The sequence below is a fragment of the Leptonychotes weddellii genome, chromosome 6 (genome assembly GCF_054177405.1).
Source record: "Leptonychotes weddellii isolate Sample4059 chromosome 6, ASM5417740v2, whole genome shotgun sequence".
Lineage (NCBI taxonomy): Eukaryota > Metazoa > Chordata > Mammalia > Carnivora > Phocidae > Leptonychotes > Leptonychotes weddellii.
Genome location: NC_138374.1, coordinates 37,442,534 through 37,454,327, shown reverse-complemented (window position 1 = coordinate 37,454,327; position 11,794 = coordinate 37,442,534). Strand labels below are relative to the sequence as shown.

The window sequence follows — 11,794 nt, the reverse complement described above, 5'->3', positions numbered from 1 at the left end:
CAGCCCTTATGCCCTGTGTCCTCTGGGTCCGGACAAGGTGTCTCACTGAAGTCCTGGGTCTGTCTAAAGGACCCCTCTGCCTTCCATCCTCTATCGGCCCCGGCTGCTGCAGTCTCCTGGGTGATGCCACTTGCCTCCTCCAAATCCCCTGTCTTTTTACATTTAATTTAAATCTCCCCAAACAAATGATGCTTACTGTAAAACAAAGAGAGAGGGAAAGACAGAAATGGTCAGAGGCAGAACATGGGAAGTGAAGAATTCAAAAGCAGCTCACATTCTGCCTTAATGGCAGCACAGTTAACAAGAATGAGGGTCGTTGTTGCCTGCAGCTGGAGGGTAATTTTGCAGATCTGATGAGCAAATTCATAGTCTGAAGAAAGAATGCTTGGTGGATCTTCATGGAGACTGACTACCAGTGTTATGACCATGCATTCCCTGGGTGGTCTGGCAGAACGAGAAACTTCTAACGTGGGAACCCCCTCGGGGGACTGGAAGCTGGCTCTTCTGCCTGTGTCTGCAATTTCAGACCAACAGATTTTTTTCCAGTGTAGCCAACATGCTGTGCATAATCCGTCCTGCATCTTAGGAGGGCCCCAGGACTGCCCCTGGACAGACTGCGTAGCGTAGTAACTCTCACAGGCCCTTCCCCTCTGGGATCCTGGGTTGGTGGGTGGCCCTGGGGCCCCACCCTCAGGGCCAGCAATGCTGTGGCTGCTGGACATATGTTTGGCATTTAGCTGGTAAGTTGGGACATATGCTTGTTTCAGTTTATTCTCTGCTTCCCGCTATTTGTGTGGCATGTATCTGTCAGTAGTTCCCCATGTAGAACACTGTTCACTGATGCTAGTTCACAATTTCCAAGAGAGGAGGTCGTGGTCAAATATGTTGTTAGAGTCTTGCCATGTCTTTTCAATACCTCTTCAAGGGAACAAGCTGTGGAAGGTTATCCTGCCGTTGTGTGTGTGTATGTGTGTGTGTGTGTGTGTGTGTTTGTGTGTGACAGCTTCTCCCAGTGGCACTGAGACACCACCCTGCTCAGTCCTGGGTTCCTGTCAGAGCCCCCCCACCCCCAACCCACATGCCAGCCCCCTGAGCTGCTGCCTGGCCGGAGCCTTGTCCAGCAAAGGAAGGAGAGTCCAGCATTGACATGGAAGACCCTAAAGGCTCTGGGAGGTGGGGCCCAGCACTGCCTCCAGAATGTGAGCATGACACTGGAGTCCTGCGACGGCCACAGAGCTCACACACTCACCGTCCCACTCTGCAGACCCAGGAATGCTCTCTGGCTCCCACGGGGAGGTCTCACCTCGGATGTTGTATTTGAACCACCCTAAACCAACACTCTCAACTCTGGTTTATTTACTGCCTTTCTTGTTCCTATTTATGTATCTTTTTAAAAAAATCACAGAAGGAAAAAAAGACCTTTATGGATAAAGCAAGATGTCTTTTTGATACTCCTCACCTTCCTGCTATTTGCCGTATGTCCTCCTCGCCCTTTTATAAACTACTTCCGTGTGTGTCTGCATGTCCCTAGGTGGGTTTTTGTTGACGTAACTAGTATCACCCTGCACATCTCACTCTGCAGCTTGCTCTTTTCCACTGCATGGTATTTTTGATATCTAGCCATCCCGGCGCACATCAACTAGTTGGCTTTTTAATTGCCCTACCTCATTTCACCATATGCGTGTGCCATCCCTTTGTCGATGATTCCCCACTGATGGATATTTGTTCTGTTGCAGGTCAGGTTCCCGGAGAAACAGAATGAGCAGGAGGCACACGGGTAGGAGCTGTGCCTGTCAGGGAGCGGAGGATGTTGGACTGGACAGAGAGAGAAGTTGAATGTGATACAGCTGTCATGGGGACCTCAGCCAACTTCGAGGGGCTCTGGAGTGGGGATGGCCCTTTAAGAATTACCCCAAAGTGGGGGTGCCTGGGTGGCTCAGCGGTTGAGTGTCCGACTCTTGATCTCAGCTCAAGTCTCGATCTCAGGGTTGTGAGTTCGAGCTCCACATTGGGCTCCATGCTGGGCGTGGAGCCTACTTAAAAAAATAAGAGTTACCGCACATCGAAGCCAGGGGCCAGACCTTCATACCCCACACAATCAGTCATTGGATGAAGGTTGTCCGTGAGGAGGGAACATAATCTGGGCGAGTTATTCCTTGTAGGCAGCCAAGAACAACTCCTGGGAAGAGGTGAGCTGTCAGCTGATGGTCCTGAAGGGGTCTGTGGTGCACAGGTGTTAGGAGCTGGTGTACAAAGCCTAGAGTTTGCAAACTCCAGTCTCCACATTAAGGCAAGTCTGGGAAAAGCCAGACCCCTTCGTGTCAGGCTGCTCTAAACCTTCTCAGCAACCTTGGTCCCCCAAGGAGTTGCCATAATGATATAATAGGCTTGCCTTTGAGAGCCTTTGGTCACAAGCTGGAGAGGCTTTTGGGCCTCCTCAGTGTGCACCAGGGAGAAGGGGGCATGGCCGGTCCTTTCACTCAGACCCCAGGGCAAGCTCTCAGCTGCAAAGCTCAGACTCCTTGGCACACTGGGATCACATCAATGTTGAGGCCTGAAGTAGCCTCCAGGGGGGCCCTGGGACTTGGGAAACCAAGATGCTGACTGCACACATGCATTCAGTGTCAGCTACACTGATGTGTGAGGCCAAACGCAGAATGAAAATGCAGGATCCTTGTTCAAAAATTATTGTGAATTTCAAGATGGCGACGGCAGAACATGAAACCAAGTGGGCCCCATGCTACTGCCCAGGCCACGCCGCACACCTGTGTGCCTTCTAGAGAGCAGGCAGTGCAGGTTCCCTGTAGGGAAGAGGCCAGTAGGGACCTCTCCTCATGTTGCTCAGTGCCAGCTAAAGGCTGGAGTCTGCTGAGGGCAGCACCCACGGAGGTAGGCTCACCCCGGACTCCTCACTACGCCCTGGGGAGGAACTGATGTCCAGGACAGAGGGCGCTGATCAGACAAGGTAGATATGTAATCACAGCCTTCGAACATGGGAAAGAAGATGTGACCTCCCATACCCGCCTATATTGGCCCCGCTCACATGGGAATTCAGCTGGGCTTGGAAAGAGAAAGCTGCAAGGAAGGATTGACCCAGGGATTCCTGCTTTCTCCCAATTTTGATAGAATTCTGGAAGAGGTACAAGCCACAGTGTTTCTGTTACCAGTAGGAGAGTCTGTGTTGTGTGAATGGAGGTCTCAGTTCTTGGATTTGCCATGAAAGATTTACATGAGGATCCGTGCTCCAGTAAGGACAGCCAGAAGGGAAGGAGCAAGCACAAAGCAGTTTAGTAAGGATAATACACCCTTAAGGTGGGAGAGTGGGCAGGCCCAGAGGTGGCATCTACCCTGAGGCTACAGGGGTCCTTTCTTTTTTGTGTGAGCTGGGTCTTGGGTCATGGACAGACAGGGTGGTCTCTAATGGAGGATGCTTCTAATCATTTGGGAAACTCCTCCAACAGGTTGGGAGGGGGTTTTTGACCCTACAAGGTTTGTACCAGAACTGTCGTGACAGCCTTCCACATGGGGGAGGGGGCTAAAACCGCAATGCAAATACATAATAATGAGTCTAGGGGTTACCCTGGGGCAGAGGTGGAAGAGGAGAGTGCCTATTACGCACCTGTGGCTCTTGGTCTGTCAGCCCCCGGGGTCCTGGGAGCCACGAGGGGTCTTGGAGGCCACAGTGTCAGGATGTTGTGTGTGGAGGCATCTAATGTGTGAACTATTTATCACTGTCCTTGCCTCCAGCTCAGGCCTAACTAATTGCCTACTTTATCACTTCGTGACCTTGCCAATAGAACGTTAATCAAAGGGGAGAAGGGTGTCCTTCTCCACCTTCTCCTGTGAATTGGTGTCTGGCTGACCAGAGATGTGACCTCCCACACCTGCCTAAGTGGGGCAAGAGAGGCAGTGACCAAGGAGGGCAGAGTCCACAGGAAGGTGGCACTTGCCCAAGAGAGCACAGGCTTTGTCTTTAATTCTTCCTGCTCATGTGTCTTTACCTTGAAGAAGGTCATCAGGACAGAGGCCAGTGCAGCAGAGAGAACTTGGGGTTAGCATCACAACCGGGGTTCAAATCCTGGCTCCAGCAGTTCCTGGCTAGTGGCTCTGAGCAAAGTGTGAAGCCTCCAAAAGCCTCCATCTCCTCTTCATTTGCAAAAGTCAGGATAAAAATGTCTTTTATTCTATGGTTGTTGTTTGAGCTAGCGAGTGCAAGTTCCCAGTCTGTCCTGCTGCTCGGGGAGCCCCCCAGCTTTCCTCCCTGGCTCTTCTCATGATCTCTCCACACCAACCCCATCTCACTGTCTCTCTGTGACTGCCTGTGGCTTTCTGCTTGCCATCCCTGAGCCTTTCACTCTCCTCTTGCTCCTCGCCCAGAAGGGAGGTCACATGAAGAACAGGGGACAGCCGATCCGCCCTACCAAACTGGTCACTTTGCTGGGCTTTAGCTTCTTCATACGTGTGATAGTGATAATATCACCGCCCTGATATGACAAAAATGATACGCTCTAGGAAATGTTACACGCGCCGCAGTAAAATCGGTCATTAGGCAGAGGGCTAACTAGCCACGTAATAGAGTGTCCAGAGGATGGCGCTGTTGCATTTCGTTCTGGGGGTGAAAAGCTTTGGGGAACCTGGTGGGAAGAATAACCAGTGAAATGGAAGCCAGACAGCATTTTTGGGGGTGCTCCTTGCAAGTTCATTTCCCAGCACATCTGTCCAAGTCAGTCTGCCCTGAACCACAGCCCATGGCAGCCTTCTGAGAGTGACCCAGGCCAGAGGCTCTCAGGCCCTGTCCCCAGAGGACGTGGCACCGCAGGAGGCTTAGGACAAGAGACGACCAGGTCCCTATGCCGAGCCCATAGCAGCCACAAGACAGAAGCACTGTAGTGCTCCTCAGAGTGGGAAGATCAGAGCCGGCGCATCAGGAGAGGGGCCGGAGGGGGTGGCGCTCGAGTCGGGCCTTCACAGAAGGTGACTTGGGCTGTACAGCTGGGAGTGGGGTGGCCAGGGCAGTCGCCTGAGACTGAGGGGGTGGCCCTGAGGCTGGAGCTGGGCCTTGAGTGGGAGTGTAGTGGGAGCTGGTGCTGGAATAGTGGAGCAGGCCCCAGGCCATTGGGCAGGGGTGACTCATGACCCAGACCTCCCTCCCCTGGCATGAGGGAGGTCAGGGAAGGCATGGGGCTGACTGTGGCCTGAGGGGAGGGGTAGGCAGGCTGCCGCATTGAGGGGCCATCAGGCCCAGAGCTGACGTTCAGGAGAAGTCCACAGTTTAGACATTTGACTTTATTTCCCAATGAAACTTTGATGCAGGCACAGAAGTACACCACCAGGACTAAAAGAGGTTCCCCGTCCATCTTTATGATTGAGCGACATTGTTGTACCAGGAATTTGCATTTTCTACAACTCCATTAATTAATTGTATTTAAATTAATTAATTTGTATTAATTGTGTTAAAGCTGGTTCATTGGTTCCATGTAAACATTTAACACAAACCATTGTTTAAAAAAATATATACTGGGAGCTTCAACCAGTGGGAAAGGTCCGGGTCTCTCTAGGCCTCTCAGAGGCTCTGCTCTGGCCAGTGGTCAGAAAGGCCATGGAGTGGAATTTTCACCACTTCCAGACTCTTCCTCATAACCCCACCCCATTCCATGTGTGGCTTCTAGAGTCAGAGGAGGAATGGAACGCAGAGGAAATGGAAACTGTCCTCTCTTGAGGTCAGTGGGGGCTGAATCCAATCCTGAGGCCCAAACCCAGGACAAAGCTGAACACACACAGCTCAAGAAAGTCAGCAGGTGTGGGCAGAGCTGGCCGTGGCCAGTAAGGCCCTGAGCTCCTCAGGGATGGGGAACCCTTACCCAGGAAGGCTGGACGTCATCACTAGAGTCACCAAGGAGTAAAAATAGGGACATAGCAAATACCAAAGCAAGAACACATTTATTCCAACAAAGTCAAATCCAGGTCCTGTCTCCCATGGAGTCCTGGTGGGAGGGAAGCCCACGGACGTGTTATGTGGGTGAGCTGGTTATGCTGAGTCAATTAGCGCAGCCATGCGAGCTGTAGGCTGCCCCATCCCTCAGGGGAGATTGTGCCTGCTCTTCCCAAACTGTCTCAGAGTTTGCGGCCACGGGCAGCTGGTGGCCCCGTGTGAGCCACCGGTGGGACAAGCACTGCACCAGCGGGTCCAAGTACCTCCAGCCCCAGCGCATACTGCAAGCCGAGGGCTCCCGTCACGCACTCTCTCCATCCTGCAATCCTGCAGTTTGTTTGGGGGGTAGTTTTTCAAGAGTCGAACATCATCTTAAAAAGCACTAGGCCACTGAAGCAGCACAGGCACTGAGCAATCAGATTGTGCCCTGGATGCTCCAAGCAGCCCAGTCATACTGGTGGGTACTGGCCAGGGCTGAGTCCAGCTTGCCCCACGCTCCCCGCCTCCCAGAATCTAACTGTTCTTTCACTGCAAGGTGACCTGATAAACTTGGATGGGGTATTTGAGAAGCTCCTGGGCTTTGGTGGTCGACGGACCTATGCAGACCTATTGGCTGGAATCATGCTGCTGACTGGTGTTACTTGAACTGCCTGCGTTTTGGTTTCTGCATGTGTAAATTGGGACTCATAACACCCATCTCAATGGGTTGTGGGAATCCGTGAAATGATGGGTGTAGAGCACATGGCTGTCCCTGTCCCCTTCACTCCCTGAGGTTACTGGAATGTGCCCCGTCCTTCCCGCCTCCTTTAATTCCCATAAATCTCTGCACCTCATTTGTCCTTACTCCCCTGCCTCGTTTCTGCTATTTTCTCCTGACTCTGGATTATTTTTCTCTTGTCCTCTTTTCATTGTCACCCCTTGCACCCCAACAATCCTCCTAGGCTTTCCTCTTCTCCCCAGTCCCCACCCCCCACCCCCAGCCGTTGCCTTCCCCTATGGTTGGACCCAGTGGTGTATGCTCGGGGCGGGCAGGCCTTTACCTCCAGGACGTGGCAACTCCTTTCCTCCTCCAGGCTGGCATGCAGGCAGACTTAGTCCCCGTCATACCCAGAGGGACACAGGAGCCCTCCACCCTGTTTCCCCCTGCCCGCAGGCCGGCACTACCTGCACCCACACTCTGCCACGCTCATCCCTTCATAATGGTACTTGAGGGTGGGGACCCCCATGTCATCCTTGTAGAGGATGGAGATGGGGCTCAGTTTGGTGGGCACGCAGCAGGCCTTGCCCACCTTCATGGGGAACTTGAGATGCACCAGGGTCTGCACAATGGCGTGCTTCGTTGGCGTCACGTCATCAGCCAGGGGGAAGAAGCAGCCGCCTTTACATTCGAAAGCATCGTACTCCTTGGGTGCGATGATCCAGCTGTCCCAGCCGATGTCCTCGAAGTTCACCCGCAGGGAGGTCTTCTGACAGTGGTTGTTGGCCCCAGCACTCCTCTTCCGTCTGGCTAAAGATGACCCTGTGGCCGTGTGACCTTCCCCATCCTCCTCATCCTTGTTTTCACCTGCCTCTGCTGGACCATTCTTGGACAACTTCTTGAGCATACTGTCCTGTTCATGGCTGATCATCTCCCGGAGCTCCAGCCTCGTCTCCTTGGTCCCATTGCTGCGGTCATTGGAGAAGACAACGAAGAAGGGCAGGTTTTTGGAGCCTGGGGGGACACTGATATCCAGCTTGTCACAGCCCTTCCTGTGACTCTCCACAGTCACTTCCAGTTTATTTTTGCTCTTGGTGGAGTCTGCTCTGACCCACCGCTTCACAGCACTGGAGACCTCAAAGGTCTCCCAGCCCTCATCCAAAATGTCCTGGGACACAAGGAATGTCTTGGTTCCTGCAGAAGCATCCCAGGCATCTGCTCCATCCAGAACATCATAAATGGCCATGTTGCCTCTCAGCTCATGGGAAGCGTCTACATGACTTTGGCAGGAGACATAGAGTCGGAGCTCGGCCCTGGTGATCTGCTCATGCCTAGGAATGGAGATGTTGAAGAGCAAGATGTGCTTCTGGAAGGGGAAGTCCTCTGTGGCTGTGATAGAGACAGCATCTGAAATGCAAGTACATAGTGATGGTCATCTTTCATGATACCAAAACTGGGACTCATGACTTGGGTCAGAGGGCATCCAGGATGACATTGACCTACTCTATCAAGTCTTTACTTGGTTTCACTTAAGCCCTTAATGTAGAAGAGAATTTCGGAAGGTATATTTGGGATCCTCCAAAGAAAAACAGAGGCAAGAGATGCCTTGCTTTGGAGTTGTCAGGCCCAGCTCTTTAGTGAGCATCTACTCTGCCCAGTATTGCACTAGAAGCTTTGCATTCTGTATTTCACTTTGTTCTTCACAGTGGCCCCGGGAGGATCTAATTATTATTCCACTTTTACAGGTGTGGAGATGGAATTTAGGCTGTTTAACTGCCAAGTGCACACATCCTATAAAGCTCTTCACATAAAAAAAAAAAAAGAGTCAAATAAACAACATAGCAAAGCATATTGTCAGCCTCAGAGTGTAGATCTTGAGTGTGTGATGTTAAAGCAGATACCCTGGGAGGGGATGGTGCATGTCCAACATTAAGACAATGTTAAAAATCGGGGCGCCTGGGTGGCTTAGTCGTTAAGCGTCTGCCTTCAGCTCAGGTCATGATCCCGGGGTCCTGGGATCGAGCCCCGCATCGGGCTCCCTGCTCCGCGGGAAGCCTGCTTCTCCCTCTCTCACTTCCCCTGCTTGTGTTCCCTCTCTCACTGTGTCTCTCTCTGTCAAAAAAAAAAAAAGACAATGTTAAAAATCTCAGCAACTTAAAGGGCATAGAAATCATTCAGAATCCTTATTTCTGAGTGAAGTGAAAGTGGATTTTTTTTTAATGTTTGAGGAAAAGAATAAAACAGATTAGCCTTGATTGCTTTGTCATGTTAGGCAAAAATGGGGCTTAGCTTTTAGCTACACAATTTTCTCAGTTTCCAACTTCTCCTGGCCGGCACACAGCCGTCAGGACATCTCTGTTACGCCATGGCTTTGTCACAATTACGAAGTCACAACATGAGGGGAGTCTGCGTGCTGCTGTGAAATCCAGCAGTGTCTGACAGACTGCAGTGCTAATCTGGACTCGGCCCCTTCCTAGGCTTGTGACCTTGGAGAAGTCCTGAGTCTCTCCTTGCCTCAGTTTCCTCATCTGTAGAATGGGGCTCATCCTACCTGCCTTCCAGGGTTAGTGTGAGACTTCCACAAGGTGCCATACAGAACTTACTAACACTGTCCCTGGCTCATAGTTGATGCTCAATCAATATTTCTGTGTTCTCTCCAGGCCCTCCTCCCCAACATGCATGCCCCCCTCAAAGCACATGGCCCTCACCCAGCACGGATGTGCCTGCCATTCTAGCTCCAGCAGAACATGTGTGCATAGTGAATGGGGTCCATGAGCATTAATGGCCTACTGTGCTCTTACTGTGCCATGCTTTGAAAATCGCTGTGGGACCACATCCCACATCTAGAAAGCAAACAGCCTCCCTACCTGAGCTGCACTTGGACCATCTATGGAGGGAAGCACAAACTGGCCATCACAAGAGTGCAGGTCACAGGCAGAGCTAGGATTGAGTCAGAAAACTTGTTCTGGGGATATGGACAATGCTGGGCAAGGGAGGGGATGATCATTGAGATGGCACCAAACGCTGGACTCCCAGACTATGGGATTTGGTGAGTAGGTCCAGACAATGAAGCTCAGCCTTTTCCTAAAGCACAGGCTACAGTCATGCCCTGTGGGCATGGTGAGATGTTGGCAGCATCTGGGTAATCTGCAGATTGCATTTTTTAAAATTAAGCTCATATTTTACAAATCAGGCAAGTTCACATAAAATCCAGAGAAATCTGGATTTTTCTTCTTCTTCTGGGCAATCAGAAAATTCAGCACTGCTGGGCATCCATCATGACTATGGCATCCTTCAGACGGGGCATGTGCTCTGCAGGCTGGGCAGGTCTGGCCTGCGGTGGCACTGAGCCAGGCCTGTTAGGGGTTTGCAGGTGTCAAGCCCAGGAGGAAAGAGGCCCCATGTGCCTGGGTGTTCAGAGGGACAGCAGCAGCAGGAAAAGCCCGAGCTTTGTAGGCATGTGGGGCCTGTGTCGGAATCCAACTGCCGAACCACTGTGTGACCTGGGCAAGTTCCCTCAGCATCTGCAAGGCTTGGCTGCCATGCTTACAAAATCATTTCACCTACGTCGTGTGAGTTAGAGGACGTAAGCCCTAAATCGATGTTTGTTGTCTTCCAGCCCTTTCAAATCAGGTAAATCATTTTATATTTAGAAAATCACTAAGTTGTCCTCCACTGTTTCTGTCTCAGAAAAATTTATCAGACTTGTAGATACTTTCTGATGGGGGAGAAACAGACATTCTTTCAAAGTTAAAAAATACACCAATTGATTGAAAGCTAAATTAGTTGTCTGTTTCAAAGTAGGGAAGGGGACGAAGAGAAGGGATGGACGAAAGGGAGCTGGCATTCTTGTGGCTCCTAATGTGTAAAATTGGCACTGGGCCCAGGGCAGGAGAACCTTCTACAGCAGAGCTGTCCAGTAGAACTTTCTGCCATGATGGAAATGTGCTATACTCCGCACCATCCGGTAAGGTAGCCATTAGCCACACATGACCATGAGCACCTGAACCCAAGCCAGTGAACTAAGTTATTAATTTTATTTCATTTTAATTCATTTAAATTAAAACTTAAAGGGCCTCATACGTGCAGTGGCTACCGGACAGGGCAGCGCAGCCCTGAGCCCTGTGCCCCCCACCCCACCCGGGGGTGCCCTGACGGAGCCGACTCTACCTTCCACGCTGAAGCTGCGCACGATGTTGGACGCGGGCGTCGTGGACTTGTCGGTGGTGTATCTGTTGTACAGGTCGATCATGTACTGGGGTGGCTCCGCTCGGGTTTTGTCCTGGGAAGGGACACCGCTGAGATTGAGGCTGCGCAGGAAATCCACCTTCATGTTCTCCAGGAACATCCTCAGGTCGAAGGTGCCCCCCTCCCGCTCACCTCCGGGCCCCCCGAGCAAGCGGTGGGCATCTCCCCCCGCCGACGCCCGCCCCCGGCTCTCCAGGGGCTTCCCTGGTGCACAGCCTGCCAGCAGAGAGAGCACAGGCAGGGCCACCCAGAGCGCCCTGCAGCACATCTTGGGACGGCGCCGTCGCCCTGGACAGGAGACTGCGGGTGGCGGCCGCGGGTGTGTTAGCGGGCGCAGGGAGGAGCCCGGAAGGAGCGGGCCCGCATTTTCCTGCCCATGGCTCTGCACGAGCCCCCGGGCCAGTTCACAGGCTCTCACCCGCAGTCCCCGGAGTGGCCTCCCCTTGCTCTTATCTGGCTCTCGATGCCGTGCTCCCACCTCTTATCTAAGGGAGCTCTCCGTTAATGAATGCTCTATAAACATCTGACAAACACACAGGGCTTGTGGGAAGGACACAGCCTGCTGCAGAGAATCTGAATTTCTCTGTGGGGTTATCACCCCCTAATTAGGATCCTCTCTCATTTCCTTGCCAGCTCCGTTCTGAAGAATCTTAAAGACAGGGTGACACATGCTCTTATCTCCAGGGCCATACAAACAGAGAATCCAGGAAACAGACAAGACCAAAAAGTCCTCCAAATATAGAGACAACACAAAACTCTCAGGAGACCGTGGCAAACGGTGGGTGGGGTGGGTGACGGGCAGGGTCCCCTGGGGTGAGTAGGAGGCCTGAGAGGAGGGTTCAAATCCTGGCTCCCTCATCTACTGCCCACAAGTGTCGTTTCACCTCTCTGAGTTTCGGGTTTGGCAAAGACATGTG

General features: G+C 52.1%; 1 protein-coding gene across 1 annotated transcript; it reads right to left on the bottom strand.

Moving 5' to 3' along the window:
• Nucleotides 1–5,921: 5,921 nt before the first annotated feature.
• Nucleotides 5,922–11,389, bottom strand: GDF2 (growth differentiation factor 2). The gene is made up of 2 exons (XM_081823937.1): nt 10,800–11,389; nt 5,922–8,036 (listed from the first exon to the last, which is right to left on the bottom strand). Exons 1-2 carry the CDS (start codon nt 11,143–11,145, stop codon nt 7,093–7,095), a joined length of 1,290 nt encoding a protein of 429 aa, XP_081680063.1. The 5' UTR covers nt 11,146–11,389; the 3' UTR covers nt 5,922–7,092.
• Between the last annotated feature and the right edge of the window lie 405 nt (nt 11,390–11,794).

What these genes read in the sequence shown, in the direction of transcription:
- GDF2 (XM_081823937.1), bottom strand. Translation starts at nt 11,145, where the DNA reads ATGTGCTGCAGGGCGCTCTGGGTGGCCCTGCCTGTGCTCTCTCTGCTG. An exon ending in GCGCAGCTTCAGCGTGGAAG is followed by an intron (nt 8,037 to 10,799) that starts GTAGAGTCGGCT and finishes CTTGCATTTCAG; the next exon opens with ATGCTGTCTCTATCACAGCC.